Genomic DNA, 16,359 nt, shown 5'->3' on the forward strand with positions numbered 1-16,359 from the left:
AGGATTAGGAGGTGTGGCCTTGGAGGAGGTGTGTCACTAGCAGTGGCTTTGAGTTTTGAAATATTTGCACCATTCCCAGTCTCTCTCTCTCTCTCTCTGCCTTCTACTTGTGAGTCATGATGTTAACATTCAGCCGTCCACGCCACCATGCCTTTGCTCTGCCATCGTGAACTCGAACCCTCTGATAAGCTGCCTTGGCCCTGGTGAACAACAGAAAAGTAACCAAGACAGGTGTCCTAGAATGGGAAGATGGAGTCTTGAAATTGGGATCCAGAGAGTAAATTGAGCTTTCCTTGATAAATACGTATTTTTTAAAAAAGCTAAGTATGGTGGTGCACACCTTTGATCCCAGTACTTGAGGCAGAGGCAGATGGATCCATGTGAGTTCAAGATCAGCCTACTATATATATTGAGTTCCAGGTCAATTTCTCCCTCCCTCCCTCCCTCCCTCCCTCTCCCCCCCCCCCTCTCTCTCACACACACACACACACACACACACACACACACACACACACACACACCCCTTCCCCCTCCAGCATACCACAAGCAAAGGCACATGAGGCACTCTGACGGGCAGGAGGGACACCACAAGGAACCAAGACAAACAAGATCCGCCCTCAGGGAGGTGACATTCTTGTAAAGTAGACCATAAGGACAAGTAAATAAACCAAACACAGACACAACCAACTACTAACCAAAAAAAAAAATTTTTTTAGCGGGGTTGTGGGAGAGGGTGGAGAATTCCATCTGCACTGAACATATGCAGACATTTTCTTATCATTGTTCCCTAAACAGTCCAGTGTGACAACTCTTTACAGCATTTACATGGTATTAGGTATTATGTGTAATCTAGAGACGACTAAAAGTAGATGAGAGGGTAGGCATAGGTTAGATGCAAACACTACGTCATTTTCTAAAAACTACTGGAGCATCGGAGGATTTGGGTTCCTGTAGACAGCTGTAGAATCAGTCCTCTGTAGACACCAAGGGACAGTTTTATACACACACGCCCCTTGTTGATTCTTGTCCTCTGACAAACACTAACATACTTGCAAACGGCAGAATCTCATACTGAAGGAACCACAAGCACAAAAGAGAAGTGGGTGGATAACCAGACCATAGCAAGTGGCACATGGAACTGGCCGCAGGGGTGAGGCTCTCTCCACCTCTTCAGCTGGACTGGCAGGGGTGAGGCTCTCTCCACCTCTTCAGCCGGACTGGCAGGGGTGAGGCTCTCTCCACCTCTTCAGCTGGACTGGCAGGGGTGAGGCTCTCTCCACCACTTCAGCCGGACTGGCAGGGGTGAGGCTCTCTCCACCTCTTCAGCCGGACTGGCAGGGGTGAGGCTCTCTCCACCACTTATCTCCATCATTCTGGGAACACTGGCCTCTTTCTCTGACACGGCGTGGAAAATCATCGCCATCTTTGAGCTCCCAGTCAGAGAGCCTGGAGGAGCCCGTGGTGAGAGTTGCAATGAAGAACTGGACTGTGCACTGGGAAAACCTGCAAGTCCCTCAAAACTGTGGTCCGCAGGCAGAGCCCAGGGGAGCCTACACACAAGTCTGAGAGCCAGCAGGCTCAACACGCAAGAAGGGCTGATGTTTGGTTTAGGGGACAGAGCCAGAGATAGGTTGCTGTCCCAGCTCAAGCATGCAGGAGTGTGTCTTCCTTACTAAGCCTCTGTTCCACTCAGCCCCTTGACTGAGTTAGGTCCACTTGCCTTATCGAGGGCACTCTGCTTTCTTTGGGCCGAGATTCAAATGTTTACCTCATCCGAAAATACCTCCCCAGTTAGTCAGCTTCCTACAGCCGTGACGGGATACCCGAGATAAATACCTTTTGCTTTTTTTTGTTTGTTTGTTCTTTGGTTATAGTTTTTTTTTTTTTTTAAATTAAGTTTGAAAAATATCAATAAAAATACTGACGTGTAGGAGGTGGTTTTACATTCCAAATCCCAGCACTTAATTCTGCTCCTGTCCTATTACTTAAATGGTAAAAGGCTAAGCAGCGCAGTGATTTGAACTTTCAAAACTTCAAACGATTGTCAGAAGACAATGCGCTGACGTTCGAAGAACATGTATCTGAAGGCCGGAACAGTCCACGACCGGAATAATGAAACACATAAAAGGACGGGCGATTCCTGAAGGCGTCCAGCGTCTTATTCTTTAGTTCTGAAGTGGCATCCCTGTCTTTAAACTCCCCTGCCGTATGAACTACGCCGTAACAGGTAACCGCAAAGGCCAGAAGTGTCTGGAGAACTATATCTGCAGGCAGCGAGTCGTATTCCTTTTCCGTTAGTCGCATATGAGAATGATGCTGTGCAGCCGAAAAGGCAGCGTGGGCGAGAGCCAAGAGGCCAATGCCTACCAGCCCCTTCCACAGCCACGGCACCATGGTTCAGAAGGAGTGGTAGCCCCAGCGCTACCCTTCCACGCGGGAATAAATATCTTACAAGCAGGAACGATCCGTCCCCGTGCACAGTTTCAAAGTGTCCACGCTCATTTGGTCTTGTTGCGTCAAGCCTGGAGCAGCATCATGAGGTGAGCCCTTAGCAGACTAGGAGTGTGTTCAGCTCACGGCCACTGGGGAGCAAAGAGAGAGAGAGAGGATCAAGGACACACCCCCGGTGACTTACCGTCCCCACGAGGCCCACCTCTTTTCTCTTTCCGGTTACTGCAGACAGAGTCTCACTGTATAGCCCAGGCTGACCTCACACTTGTGGCAACCCTCCTGTCTCGGCTTCCTGGGTATTGAGATTACAAATGCTGCACCACCACATCGGGCTGGTCCTACCTCTGAAGGGTTCTTCCACTTCTCAATGGCGCCACAGGCTGCAACCAAGCCTTGAGCACGTGAGTCTGGCAGGAAACACTGCACACCCAACTGTAGCACAGGAAGAGCCAGAACCGATATCGGGATCTCCTGTGGCTCAATCAAGTTGGCCAACTTGATGGTGTAACCTGATCACAAAGAACGGGGATGGCCCCTTAGGGACAAGCTTGGAAACGACCCTGGGCTAACTTCGGGGACAAAGGTAACATGCATGCTTTTTTCCCCCCTTTGGTTGCTGGAGACAGGGTTTCTCTGTGTAGCCCCGGCTGTCCTGGAACTCGCTCTATAGACCAGACAGGCTGGCCTTGAACTCAGAGATCCGCCTGCCTCCTGAGGGCTGGGATCAAAGGTGTGCACCCTCTCCACCAGACTTGCTCTTAAGCCAGATTCAGTAGCACAGATTGCAGTCTCAGCACTCTATGGCACGATGGAAGCCTGTAAGCTTGAGGGCCAGCTAGCCTAGAATACACAGGATGAAAGACGTGAGACCCCCCCACCTGCCCACCTCAACAAAGAGGAAGGAGAATCAACTCCTCCATATGTGTGCTGTAACACATGTAAACAGCACACACATACACATCACATGCACACAGTAATACCAAAAAACAATTTTTTAAAAATGCCACCTCTATTTCTAGTGGATGGTAGCTGTCCCAGACGGTGACTCAAGGGTCCAGGCTCCAACTGCGGCTCTCCCACAGACCCTAGTTATCACCTCCATCTTGCCAGAAGAAAGGGAAAGAGAATCCCTAGAGGAGAGTGGCACATTTCATTTTAGGTTACACACCATTGATGAGAACCAGTCCCACGTGAGGCTGGGGTCCACACTGGTCTCGCACTACACTAACTCTCAATTCTGTGTCAAGCTTTTTTTTTTTTTTTTTCCCTTAGATTTCTTTATTTTGCCCATATATATGTACCTGAACTCTGTACATGCCTGGTGGCCATGGAAAGCAGAAGATGGTGTCAGATACCCTGGAGCTGGAGCGACAGATGGCCTTGAGCTACCATGTGGGTGCTGGAAATTGAACCTGGGTCCTTTGAAAGAACAACGAGTGCTCTTAACTGCACAGCCAACTCTGCAGGTCCCATATCAAGGCTTTTGCATTTTGACGCCATGGACATGTTAGACTGCATAGTTACTTCTTGTTTTTTACTTTATTTTACAGACAGGAGGGTGTACAGTGCACAGGAGGATGTTTAGTAACAAACACCTCTGGCTTCTACACATCTGATACCCGGTAGCACTCCAGCCCCAGTCATAACAATAAAAAATGTCTTGTCAGCCGGGCAGTGGTGGCACACACCTTCCATCCCAGCACTTGGGAGACAGAAGCAGGTGAATCTCTGTGAGTTCATGGCCAGCCTGGTCTGCAGAGTGAGTTCCAGGACAGCCAGGGCTACATAGAGAGACTCTATTTCAAAAAAAAAAAAAAAGAAGTCTCTCCACACAGTTATCATGGCAACATACATACATAAATAAATAAATGTAACAAGAATGTTTTAATGTCTCTAAGCATTAGAAACCGTAACTGGAGTTACAGACGGCTGTGAGCCACGTGTGGGTTCTGGGAATAGAACTGAGATCTCTGCAGGAGCACCAACTGATGCTTACAACCCATGTTCACTGTTCTCCAAAAACAGGGCAAAACCTCCAGCTTTATGACTTTCTCACTTGCTATATAATTTGGAAAAAAGTTTGGAAACCTTGGGCACGAACTCACCCTCCTCCCCACTAAGAACAATTGTTCTGGATAAGAGAGAAACAGTCAGGTTATCTGCCAGCTAGATATCAAATGTACCGAAGGAGCGTGTTCAGTTTCTTTATCACTTACAAAGCTCGGGGGATTGCCGGTAGTTTGGGATCACAAAATTCCTGACAGAATGGCGGAGGTGCTAGAGAGAAGGGCGTGATGTGTCCTCGAGCTCTGGGCTGAGCTATTCCCAGAATAGGAGGATGATCTCCGGAGATACCGCACTGCCTGGCAAAGCCAGGGCAACTCCCAAAGAAACACCACCTCCCTTGCAAGGTAGTACGACCATGTGACAACCAGGGAAGTGACCTGCAGCGCTGTGTGCCACTCCTCCCTAAGGTTCCTAAGATTTCCCTTCCCCGGGACTGGAACTAAGTCCTTTTTTGTTTGCTTATTTTGTTTTACCATGCTGTAAAGAACAAACTTTCTGAGCTAATTGTTACAGATTCCCTAAAATTTCTGCATAGAAACTAGATTTTTTTTATTATTATTTGCCTAATGCAAGACAATATTTGTCAGCACCTGGGCAATTCTTGTTCTTTTCGAGGGTGATGAAATAGATTCTCAGGAGGATATTATTTCCAGGAAATGGACTAACTGGTGAGGATTCCTTTGAGCCTGATGAAAACAGGACGTAGGAACATCCAGCCAAGCCCTGGGGTGCCAATAGTTTGCTCTCTCTCCTGGACACCTAGCAGCAGGGTGTTGCTCTCTTGAACAGCTTTTCTGGCTATAGCTGATAGGGGATTCTCTCACACTCCGTGGGAAGCTTCGAGACAAGTGTCTGGGTTTGGCTTGTAGTCCCAGTGAACCCCAGATTTGCCGACGGCTACCAATATGAAGTTTTAGTCTCTGTGCTCAGAAAAATACACGAGCTCTAGAAACTAAGTAAAGGTGGTTATTGGAAAACAACTCGGTTGCGTGAAATGCAAGGTGTTATGTGTTATCGACAAAGATTCATTTGAAACACAATTGAAAAAAAAATAATCTAACTGCTGGAGTTTCTGTGAGATCAGGATTCACATGTCGATCCTGGAGTGTCCCTGTTGAGTGGAGCAATTTGGATCCGAATAAGTGAATTTTTAAAAGATTTTTGTTTTTAATGTGTATAGATGGGTCTGTGTACAGGTTTGTGTATGTGAGTGCAATGCCTGCTGAGGCCAGAAGAGGGCATCCAATCGCTGGGAACTGGAGTTGCAGGAGTCTGTAAGCCACCATGTGGGTGCTGGAAACCAAATGGGGGGTGGGGGTGAGCTTGGCAAGAGCAACAAATGCTAGCTGCTGAGCCTTCGCTCCAGCCCCACAATTGATGTTTTACAGCACCACGTGTACAAATCTCTACAAACAGGCCTGAAAATACCTGCCCTTATGACTTTGTTTTTTTTGGTTTCTCAAGACAGGGTTTCTCTGTGTAGCCCTGGCTGTCCTGGAACTGACTCTGTAGACCAGGCTGGCCTTGAACTCACAGAGATCTGCCTGCCTCTGCCTCTTGAGCTCTGGGATTAAAGGCATGTGCAACCACCGCCTGGCCTCTCTGTACCTTTTTATGAGACTGAAACAATACAAAAAGGGAAGTCATTTATATTACAAAGTCTGGTCCTGCTTACTAATTAATTTGACTGGCCTTTTGCTGTGTGTCATGCCATATTTTTCACAATTACATTTTTCTTTGCCTTGCCTTGCCTGACGAGATGATATTTTTATGTGGCCGTTTGTCAGTTAACTTAGGTTAGTTATACCTTATGGCTGTTGAGAATTAGTTGTAAGGTTTTTAGTTTGGTTGGTTTGGTTTGGTGGTTGTTATTCTTGTTGCTTAGAGACAGGGTCTCACTTTGTAGCCCTGGCTGTCCTGGAACTCGCTCTGTAGACCAGGCTGGCCTCAAACGCACCCACCTGTCTCTGCCTCCCAAGTGCTGGGATGGAAGGTGTATGCCACTATGCCTGGCAAGTTCTGTTGTTTTAATCTACCGAAACTGTGGTACTTTGTTACAGCTGTGACCCCAAACTAACACAACAAACCAATGGAGACCCAGGCCAGAGTTGCAGATATTCAAGAGAAGAGGAAACAGGCGGGTAGTCAGCATCTCAGGCTGACCGAGTCGGCTCTGCCACGGTAACAAGCCCACAGGGTGGGTGGCAGAACAGGAATTTATCCCCTCAGTTCTGAAGGATAAAAAGCTAAAGGCAAAAAAAAAAAAAAAAAAAAAAACCCCAAAAAAAAAATAAAAATAAAAAAATTAAAAAAAAAAGCTAAAGGCTACCAGGTGGCGTTCTAGGGAGGACTCTTCCCAGCTTCCAGCAGCTTCCTCCTCGCTGTGTTCGCAATGGCCTTTCCTTGGAGACGTGAGGGGACACAGCAAGCTCTATGTTCTCAAGAGTTCAAACCTCTAGACCTCATCTAAAGCTAATTACTTTCCAAAAGCCAGTCCCGAAATAGCATCCCACTGGCGGCTAGAGCTTCAGCATGTGACGGCTGGGAGGAGGCCGTCCAGTCCACAGCCTTCCACTCCAGGACCACAGCTTACTTCCCTTCTTTCTTCCCTTTTTTAAAATGAGCACACAGGGGCTGGAGAGATGGCTCAGCAGGTAAGGGCACTGGCTGCTCTTCCAGAGGACCCAGGTTTGATCCCCAGCACCCACATGGCGGCTCAAAACAGTCTGTAACTCCAGTTCTGGGGATCCTATGCCGCTGGCCTGCAAGGCATGCCCTCATGTGCACATACCTACTTACAGACACACACACCTACATATAATTTAAATTAAAAAATAAATCTTTTCTTTAAAAAAAAAAAGGAATAGTCAGAGCAGTACTCTTCACAACAGCAAAAACCCACAAACAAATTGAGCAGCATCGGCAAGAGAGCGGAAAAATAAGCCAAGGGATAGGCATGCAATGGGCCATTACACAAAGTGAATGATCCACAGTGACACACCGCAACACACAGTTCTACTGATACATTAGTACGTGAAAAATTGCTCCACAAAAAATTCATACAGCAAGATGAATTTTTATAAAGTTAAAAATAGCCCAAAGCAAGAATAGACACCCTTTAGAAACATACACAGAATACCACGGCCTAAAGGATGTGGAAGCCACTATGCCGGGGGCACAGGCCCCCAATCCCAGAGGTTCAAGGCCTGCCTAAGCCACAGAGGAAGTCAAGGCCAGTCTCAGCAATTTGGCAAAACACTACTTCAAAATAAAAGTGTAAATAGGAGCCTGGGCTTATAACTCAGGGACAGAGCGCCTACCCAGAAAGCAGTGGGCCCTAGGTTCAACCCAGCACCATAAACAACCAACCAAAATAGAAATGTTGGAAAGGGACGGAGGTAGGATAAAGCAAGGTCAGACTAGGCTCTTGAGCTGTGAATGTTTGAAATTTTCCACTTGAGTAGATTTAAAATAATATAAAAGGGAAAACAAAGATTAATCAACACCAGATTCAGGGTGTGGCTTGTAGTGCGAATTCTACTTGGTCTTAATAATAAAAACTCGAAGTCAGATATGGGGTAAACGCTAAAAGATCAGAGAAGTAAAGGAGCAGGTACTAGAGAGACTTCTTGCCTCTGTCGGATCCTCAAACCTAAAGGGCCGAGATCCTGTCTCCAGCTCCCTAGAGCTGGGATCCAAGGCGTGAGATCCCAAATGCTGGGATCAAAGGTGTGCACCACCACTGCCTGGCCTATGGTTAACTAGTGCCTAGCTCCGCACTCTGATCTCCAGGCAAGCTTTATTTGTTACGAGCACAAACAAAATATCACCACGGTGGGTTACTTAAGCAGTGGGAGGCAGAAGCTTAGGATGGAAGAGAAACCTGCAATTCCATGTCAGTTCCTGTCAAGCATTAGTTAACGTTCTGTTACTGTCATGAAATACCTTGGTAATCAACCTACAAAGATGAAAGATGTTGGGGGGAAGGGCTCATACTTTTGGAGGCTGAGACTCCAGCCCATGGTCCACGGCTCCACTGCTTGGTAATTTGTTTTTTTATGTGTGTGGGCGTTTTGCCTGCACGTATATCTGTGTACCACTTACATGTCTGGTGCCCTGAGAAGCCAAGACAGGGTATCAGGTCCCTTGGGACTGGAGTTATAAAGAGTTGTGAACGGCCACGTGGATGCTGGAAATCGAACTGGGGTCCTCTATAAGAGCATCCAGTCCTCTTAACCACTGAGCCATTGCTCCAGCCCCTCCATAGCTTTTGAGTCTACATCAAGACAGCACTTCATGGCAGGACTCAAGGAAGCTGCTCGTGGCAGCAGGGAAATGAAAGGAAGCAGTAAAAAAAAAAGGGGGGGGGTTAAAATCCTTCAAGGGCACGCCCACGATGACCTCACCGATCACAGGGTCCACCCCCTCCTAAGAGAGGCAAAGCCTGGGACCAAGCAGACGTTCCAGGTCCACACGATACCATCCCAGACCTGCCGCGGCTCCGTGTTGTTTTGGAGGGTGAGTCTATGAGCGTCTACTGTAGAGCAAACTAAATAACTAGATGAAGTCAGGCCACGCGTGGGACAACGGACAGAGAAGCATGACATCACTGTCCGCAGCTCCTGGCAGCTCTAGATGGGCAGATGCCAGGGTGTGTGCCTCTGGCTCTGCCAGGAGAGACAGCACAGACTGGAGACGTGGCTGCTAGCTCTCCTGTCCTGCCCTGGCTCACCCTCGCCGGAAAGCCGTTTCTTCCCTCAGCATCTCTGACCAGCTGACTGTATACTGGCCAGCACAAGTCTAAGGTACTCTCAGGCTTCTAGATTCCTGATTAAAGAGAGGTGCTGGATGCTTAGGATGTTGTACAAGTAGCTGGCTCGGACGACCCAAACTTCAGCTAACCAACAGAGGTTTGTTTACATCTGTCCCTGGCATATGCCTTTGTTTAGGGACTGTGGTGGTTAATATTGACTGTCAATTTGCCAGGAACGAAACTCACCTAGGAGACAAAGCTCTGGGCGTGTCTCTGAGAAAGTTTCTAGACTGGGTTAGCAGAGGTTGGAAGATCCATCCTAAATGTGAGTGGGACCATTCTATGGGCCGAAGGCCTAGCCTGAATAAAAAGAAAATCTGCTGGGCAGTGATGGTGCACATCTTTAATCCCAGTATTCAGAAGGCAGAGGCAGGTGGATCTCTTGAATTCAAGGCCAGCCTGGTCTACAGAGCAAGTTCCAGGACAGCCAGGGCTCCACAGAGAAACCCAGTCTCTCTATTATGCAGCTCTGGCTGGCCTGGAACTCGGAGAGATTCACCTGCCTCTGCCTCCCGAGTGCTGGGGTTAAAGGGATGTACTGTCACACCCAGGCAAAAATCTAAGGGGAAAAAAAAAAAAAGGACAAAAAAATCAAGTGAAATGCCAGTGACTTCATGCGGCTATGACTTTGCCACCATGACAGACTACACCCTCAGACTGTGAGCCCAAATGATCTCTTCCTCCATCAAACTGCCCGTGGCAGGGACTGTGTCACCGCCAGGAGACAAACCACAAATAAGGGACCCGAAAGCAGTCTGCACCGGGTACCAGAAACATGACAGAAATGACGAGGCTACTGTAGACAGACACCCTAGAGAGGCGACAGCTGGATTACCATGGACACACTAGAAAAGAGACAAGTCTTCCTCTAAAGAGACAATGAATCTGTCAAAGAAAAAAAGGTTCAATACCTGTAACAGCGGCACAAGAAAACCTTACTCAAGATCATGTCCCCAAATCAGGAGCCACGACATCAGACTTTCAGTGCAGAGAGAGATGGAGCTCGACCCCAGCACAGCACAGACAGGGGAATTCAGAGCCACAGGCGAGGGCAGGAGTCAGTGGGTGGAAAATTACCAAGAGGAAATAGGAAAAGTAACAGGGAGTCTGGCTAAACTGACCTGACAGGATTCTTACTGAAGACAAGCCAGCATGAACAAGCACCACCTGGGGCTTGGTGCAGATCAAAAAAAGCCTGATCCCGGGAGCAATCAGATAATGAAGACAGAGGGTTCTGGACAAACGACCTTGGCGGAGTTCTTTGCTAAAACTGGATCTTACCAGGAAATACACAGATGGGCCTAGGAGAGAGTTCAAACTAAAGAGATTGGCTAAAATTTGACCAAGGAGAAGGACGTTGACGAGCAAGAGACAGAAGAAACCCTTTGTTGTACAGGGGGCGGAGGGACTGATGTCCACTAAAGGTCAGTACTACAGTCGTCTCAGTCCAAAAATGACCTCGAGACTGAGGAGAGAAAAGCTTACACTGGCTTTCTCCCACATCCCGGCTTCTCCCGTTCCCATGTGGTCCCAGACCCGAGCTGACCGGCAGCCTAAGCGAAGCGGGGAAGATCTGTGTGGACTCACAGTTCCAGAGTGCATCATGGGAGGGAAGGCGGGGCAGAGCAGGTCAGTCCACAGTAGCAAGAGCACATGGAGGAAGCTCGAATCCTCCTTATCAACTTGATTGGATTCAGAATCTCCTAGGAAACACCTCTCTGGGCAGCACCATCCCATGGGCTAGAGTCCTGCACAGAATAAGAAGGAAGAAACAAAATAAAGTCGGCTGGGCATCAGCATTATTCTTCTGTCTCTCTCTGCTTCCTGAACGCTGACACAGTGTGACCAGCCACCTCACACTCCAATCACCATGCTTCTCTGCCTCAAATGATTCGAAATAAACCCTCTCCCCTGAAGTTGCCTTTGTCACGACGAAATCTATCACAGCAACAAGAAACTAACTCACGGCTGTTGGAAGCATGGCAGACTAGGAAGCAGGGTGTCATTCAACAACTTAGTGAGCTCTCCCGGTGTTTCCGGCCCAGTACTATGCAAGCACTGGTGGACAATGGCCACCACTAACGACAGCTGTATCACTACAGCATCTGGTACAGGCAGAGGGACTTCAGTATATTCAAGGTGAACACCTGAGCCAGGCGGTGGTGGCACACACCTTTAATCCCAGCACTCAGGAAGCAGAGCCAGGTGAATCTCTGTGAGTTCAAGGCCAGCCTGGTCTACAGAGTGAGATCCAGGGCAGGCACCAAAACTACACAGAGAAACCCTGTCTCAAAAAACAAAAACAAAAACAAACAAAACTCTGAGTTTCCCTGAGCATGAACTGAAAACCTCTAAAATTACGAATGTGTTGGATGTGTTGACTCACACCTATAATCCCAGCATTTGTGAGACTAAAACAGAAGGATTGTAGGTTCGAATCCAGGCTGAGCTACGTAGTGAAACACTGTCTGGAAGGAAGAAAAGATGCATTTTAAAATAAAAAACGAGGGCTAGAGAGATGCTCAGCAGCTGAGTGCAGACCACTTTTGCAAAGGACACAAGTTGAGTTCCCAGCGCCCACCTTGACGACTCATAACCACCTTTAACTCCAGCTACAGGGAACCTGATGCCCCCTTTTGGCCTCCAAGGGCAAGTGCATTTGGGTGCACATACCTATACATAGACACACACACACCTTTTTTAATAAGACAAAAATAAACAAAGTCATTAGCCAAATAAACCTTTTTTCTCTTTATAGGTTGGCTCTCTCAGATACTTGCGATAGTAAAGAAAAGCTGACTAACGCAGAGGAGAAAAAGAAGAGAACAGGGTCAAATGGGCAGATCCTCCACCAAGGCCGTAGCGGTCTATCAGACAGGGATGTACTCTAAAAGGAAGACCAATGGTGAGAAGTACTAACAACACAGGCTTCCAGACAGACCGAAGTTCGACGCTCGTGCTCTGCCCTTCTCTGTGTGTATGACCTTGGGCAATCACTTAACCATTTTTCCACCTGGGACAAAGCTAACCTCACAGCTGCTGAAAGGATGAAGCGCCACAATATATGCAAACGTCACAACCCAAAAAACCGGCAGCAGATGGGAGCCGCAGGCCTTGGTGTCGCCGTGAGCAGACCTGGTTAGGTAGGTGCAGGCACTGAAGGGGATGATCGAATGCACACTCACTCCGGGATCTCTGGCCTGTCCCGGACAGCGAGCAGAAACCGGAGGGCGCCATGTGAGCAGCAGTTCTAGGAGAGGGCACACTCGTTGGAAGAGGGTGAAGGGTCTGCTGTTGAAAGACAGTCCTCCAGGAGCCTGGCACTCTCTCACATCTTGTGAATGGAAAGACTCTGCCTCTTTGTACCTGAGCGTCTTCTCAGTGTCGTGCTTACAACAAGCAACCTTGAAGGATGACGTACTAATTCCCTCTAGGATGAAGAGTAGTCTTATTTACTGCTTCCTTTATAAGCGGTAGACCCCCACACACACCTCCCAAGCTCCATGTTTCTCAGCTATGACACAAACCATCTGCATGTGAAGCATCCATCTGGGCCCATCACGCTGCCCCTGCAGGACTTGGAGGCAAGAAGAACTTACGCAAACATGTAAGGTCCTAGGTCTCTAATCTCAAAATCTGTGTCTTCTGCCAGTAACCATGAACCAATGGCAAGTTCGGTTATTAGCCTCATAAACTAGAAAGAACCAGAGCCATCCATGTGTGCACGATGTAAAAGCCACGAGTATAAATGGCAAAGCCTGCAGTGAGGATTCAGACGGTACCTGTGTGCCAACAAGTAAGAAAGACGGCAAAGGACTCGGGAAGGAAACACACACAGACACTGGGTTCCGTCTCCAGCACTGCAAGAGGAAATCCACAGAGTAGTTCCTCTTCAAACAGTCTTCCTCTACAGCCCAGGTTGTCCTGGAGTTCACTCACTAGGTAGCCTCAAACTTGCTATCCTCCTGCCTCAATCTCCCAAGTGCTGGCATTACAGGGGGGCACCATCATGCCAGACTACAAGGTGGTTTCAACCAAAACTGAGTAGGCAACAGGATCAGATGCTGCATCTTAGTAAGATGAAGACGGAAAGTAGCCACTGAATTTAGCAACTAGGTCACTGGCAAGACACATCTCAGTGATGTGGTGTGGCCAGGAGCCAAACTGTAGTGGAAGAAGAATGAATGGAGGTAAAGACGTTGTAACAATAAGGACGAAGCATTTCTTAAAAGCTTGGCTGAAATGGAAGGAGGGAAGTGGGGCAATGAACTCAACTTGTCTCTTAATAAATGGAAGAGATCTGAACAGTCATTTCTGAGAACAAGCCCAGAAAGAGAAAAATTGGGAGAGGGAAAAAAAAAAAAAAGATGGATTCAGAGAAAGAATGACCTCAGATCCTAGGTGAGACTGCATCTGCCCCAATCACACATCCTCAAGCAGGTCAACCTGCTGGTTCAGACTGTAGGATCTGTCTCCCTGTAGGTGGTATCTGCTCCCTCCCAAAAGGGGCCCCATCAGCAGGGGTCCCTCTTGGCTACTATCCTGGGTGGTCATGCAGGCCAGAGACGAGACACAGGGGTGTTTCCCAAACAGGATTCTCAAGACACCAATAGGTGTGTTCTGTACACAAAAGCACAAGTAGTTTTGAATGCTGTGCAAAGCTGTGGAGCCAGAGTAGTCTCCTCAAAGAACACCTGAGAGTCGGCAAAAGGAATTTGGGGAGACCCAAGGCCTCCTCCTCCAGGCAGAGAAGACAGACACCTCTGGGAAGAAGGAAGAGAACTCTCACTTCTACCACACCTCTGCTTGAGTTCATCTACCGAGGAGAGTCTCTGCTTGGCCAAACCTGTCAGGCTCCTGAACCCTCTTCCAGGCCCATCCACGCATGCCCTTCGAGCATCCAGCTTCAGCAAAGCGTTTTCTCAAGTCAGTTTAGGAAGAACTCCGGATGGCTGGTCACCTGCAATGTTTGATGAGGTTTTTCATCCTCTACCAGTCTACAGGGGATGTTGACTCACTCTGTCTTCAGCAATTCTGTTAGGCCAGTTTAGCCAGAGTCCCCTTATCAAAGGTGATTCCTCTGAGTCATTTTCCATCCATCAACACCCACCCGGCTGTTTCGCTACAAACTCAGAACCAAGCTAGGTCTCTCTCCCCTAGAGCCAAACCCAGAGGATGGTCCCAAATAACAAGTGTCGTTACATAATTTTTCCAAAAAAAAAAAAAAAAAGTTTCCACTGGACTGAGAAACAGCTCAATCAGTAAAATGCTTACAAGCAGGACCTGAGTTTGATATCCGTAACCTATTTTTAAAAGAATAAAATTTTTAATTGATTTAAATTTTAAACTTAAATTTATACGGGTGGTTGATGGCACACACCTTTAATCCCAGCGTTTGAGGTTGAGGGGGGGCGATGTCAGAGGCAGGCAGATCTCTGAGTTCAAGCCTGGTCTGCAGAGTGAGTTCCAGGACAGCCAGAGCTACACAGAGAAACCCTGTCTCAAAAAATCCAAAAATTAATTAAATTTAGATTTAATTTAAAAATAAAAATGCCCCACACCTTTATAATTTTTATTTTATGTGCATCGGTGTGTTGCCTGCAGTCTCCCAGATCTTGGAATTACAGACAGCTGTGAGCTGGACCACATGGGTGCTGGGAACCGAACCTGGGTCCTCTATTAGACCCCTTCAGTGCTCTTAACCACCGAGCCATCTCTCCAGCTCCAGCCCCACACCTTTAATTGTAGCACTCAGAAGGCAGTCAAGCGGATCTATGTCAAGGCCAGCCTGGTCTACACAAAAAGGTCAAGGTTAGCCAGAGATACATAATGTAACCTGTCTTACAAACACCTCAAGTGTGGTAGCATTCACCTAACAATCCTAGGCTAAAAATGTGGAAGATAGGTCGGTTCCTGCCAGGCAAACTAGCCTCCTTAGGGCGTTCAGACCAGTGTGAAACCTTGCCAAACAAAACAGGAGGCGGGGGAGGGAGGGAGAGAGACGGAGACCGACAGAGAGAAAGACAGGAGAGCGCAGCGAAGGCTTTCCTTGTCATGGCTCAGCAGGTGGTAGACTCCAGCCCTCTTGCCTAAAGCGGACTTGCCAAGAGCTAACAAAACTGCTGACCCTTCTACAGCTAAGAACAGGGCAGCCACAGGCCTGCTAAAGTGCCTTATCCAAGCACCATGGGTTGGCGGTTGGCAGAAGAAACCCGGGCAACAGGAACGTACAAACTAGAAGCCACATTTCCGCTTTGAAGGAGCAGGACGACCTAAAGGTCTCCTCGCAGCAGAGGGAGAACAAGAATGCAGACTTCACATAACAAAAACAAAAAACAGCTCAGAGTATCCGGGTCTGAGTCCGTGCACCAGCCACCATCAACGACCCGCACCCTGAAAGCCACCGGGGCTCCAAGGAGTGAGCATCGGAACCACCCAAGATGCTAGCTAAATGCACATTTCCAGAGGCCCCGAGAAGAGACTCATTCAGCGGGCACGGAGCCAAGGCCTGCGATGCTGCGCTTCCAACCAGCACCTCGGACAATCCGCAGTACTGGTTCTCTCTGCGGAGCCCACTCTGAGAAAAACCAGACTCGGGGGCGAACAGGGTCTCCAAGTTCCGAAGTTTGCCCCTCTCGCTCGGCGCACCGACCTCGTCCTCCTCCTCCTCCTCCTCCCACCGCCACACCACCCCCGGGCCTCACCCTCGCGCGCGGTCATGGAAGCGTCGGGGAACTCAGGGCTGGGCTCAACGGCCTTTGCCAGGGCGCCGCGGGCCCCCCAAAAGCGCAGCACGGTGGCCGGCAGGGGGCGCTGCCCCGGGGACAATGCAGGGCGGGGGCGCCGGGCACCCCCAGCCCAGAGCCGCGCGGCGGGAAGGAGCGGGCGCCGGGGAGGGCGGGAGACACGCGGCGGCGGCGGCGGCGGCGCGAGGGCGGGGCAGCCGGCGGGGCGGGGCGGGGCCGACGGGCTGGCGGCGAGCGCCGGGAGAGCGCGCCGGGGCAGCGAGGAGGGAGGAGCGAGGGGAG

The 16,359-nt window shown here is 48.9% G+C and overlaps 1 protein-coding gene across 8 annotated transcripts; it reads right to left on the reverse strand.

Annotated features, from left to right (window-relative positions):
- Positions 1–688: 688 nt before the first annotated feature.
- LOC128122265 (ER membrane protein complex subunit 5-like) lies at positions 689–16,250 on the reverse strand. Of its 8 annotated transcripts, XM_052757673.1 has the most exons (6): positions 16,036–16,250; positions 10,919–11,079; positions 3,753–3,870; positions 3,459–3,581; positions 2,794–2,960; positions 689–2,582 (listed from the first exon to the last, which is right to left on the reverse strand). In XM_052757673.1, the coding sequence occupies exon 6, from the start codon at positions 2,392–2,394 to the stop codon at positions 2,026–2,028; it is 369 nt and encodes a 122-aa protein (XP_052613633.1). In that variant the 5' UTR covers positions 2,395–2,582; positions 2,794–2,960; positions 3,459–3,581; positions 3,753–3,870; positions 10,919–11,079; positions 16,036–16,250; the 3' UTR covers positions 689–2,025. The 8 variants fall into 8 exon arrangements, 7 of the variants coding, with proteins under 7 accessions (XP_052613633.1, XP_052613631.1, XP_052613632.1 ...); XM_052757671.1 differs by lacking the exon at positions 3,753–3,870; XM_052757672.1 differs by lacking the exons at positions 3,459–3,581; positions 3,753–3,870.
- Between the last annotated feature and the right edge of the window lie 109 nt (positions 16,251–16,359).

This window comes from Peromyscus californicus, unplaced genomic scaffold, assembly GCF_007827085.1.
Source record: "Peromyscus californicus insignis strain IS unplaced genomic scaffold, ASM782708v3 Scaffold_3__1_contigs__length_106647218, whole genome shotgun sequence".
Taxonomy (NCBI): domain Eukaryota; kingdom Metazoa; phylum Chordata; class Mammalia; order Rodentia; family Cricetidae; genus Peromyscus; species Peromyscus californicus.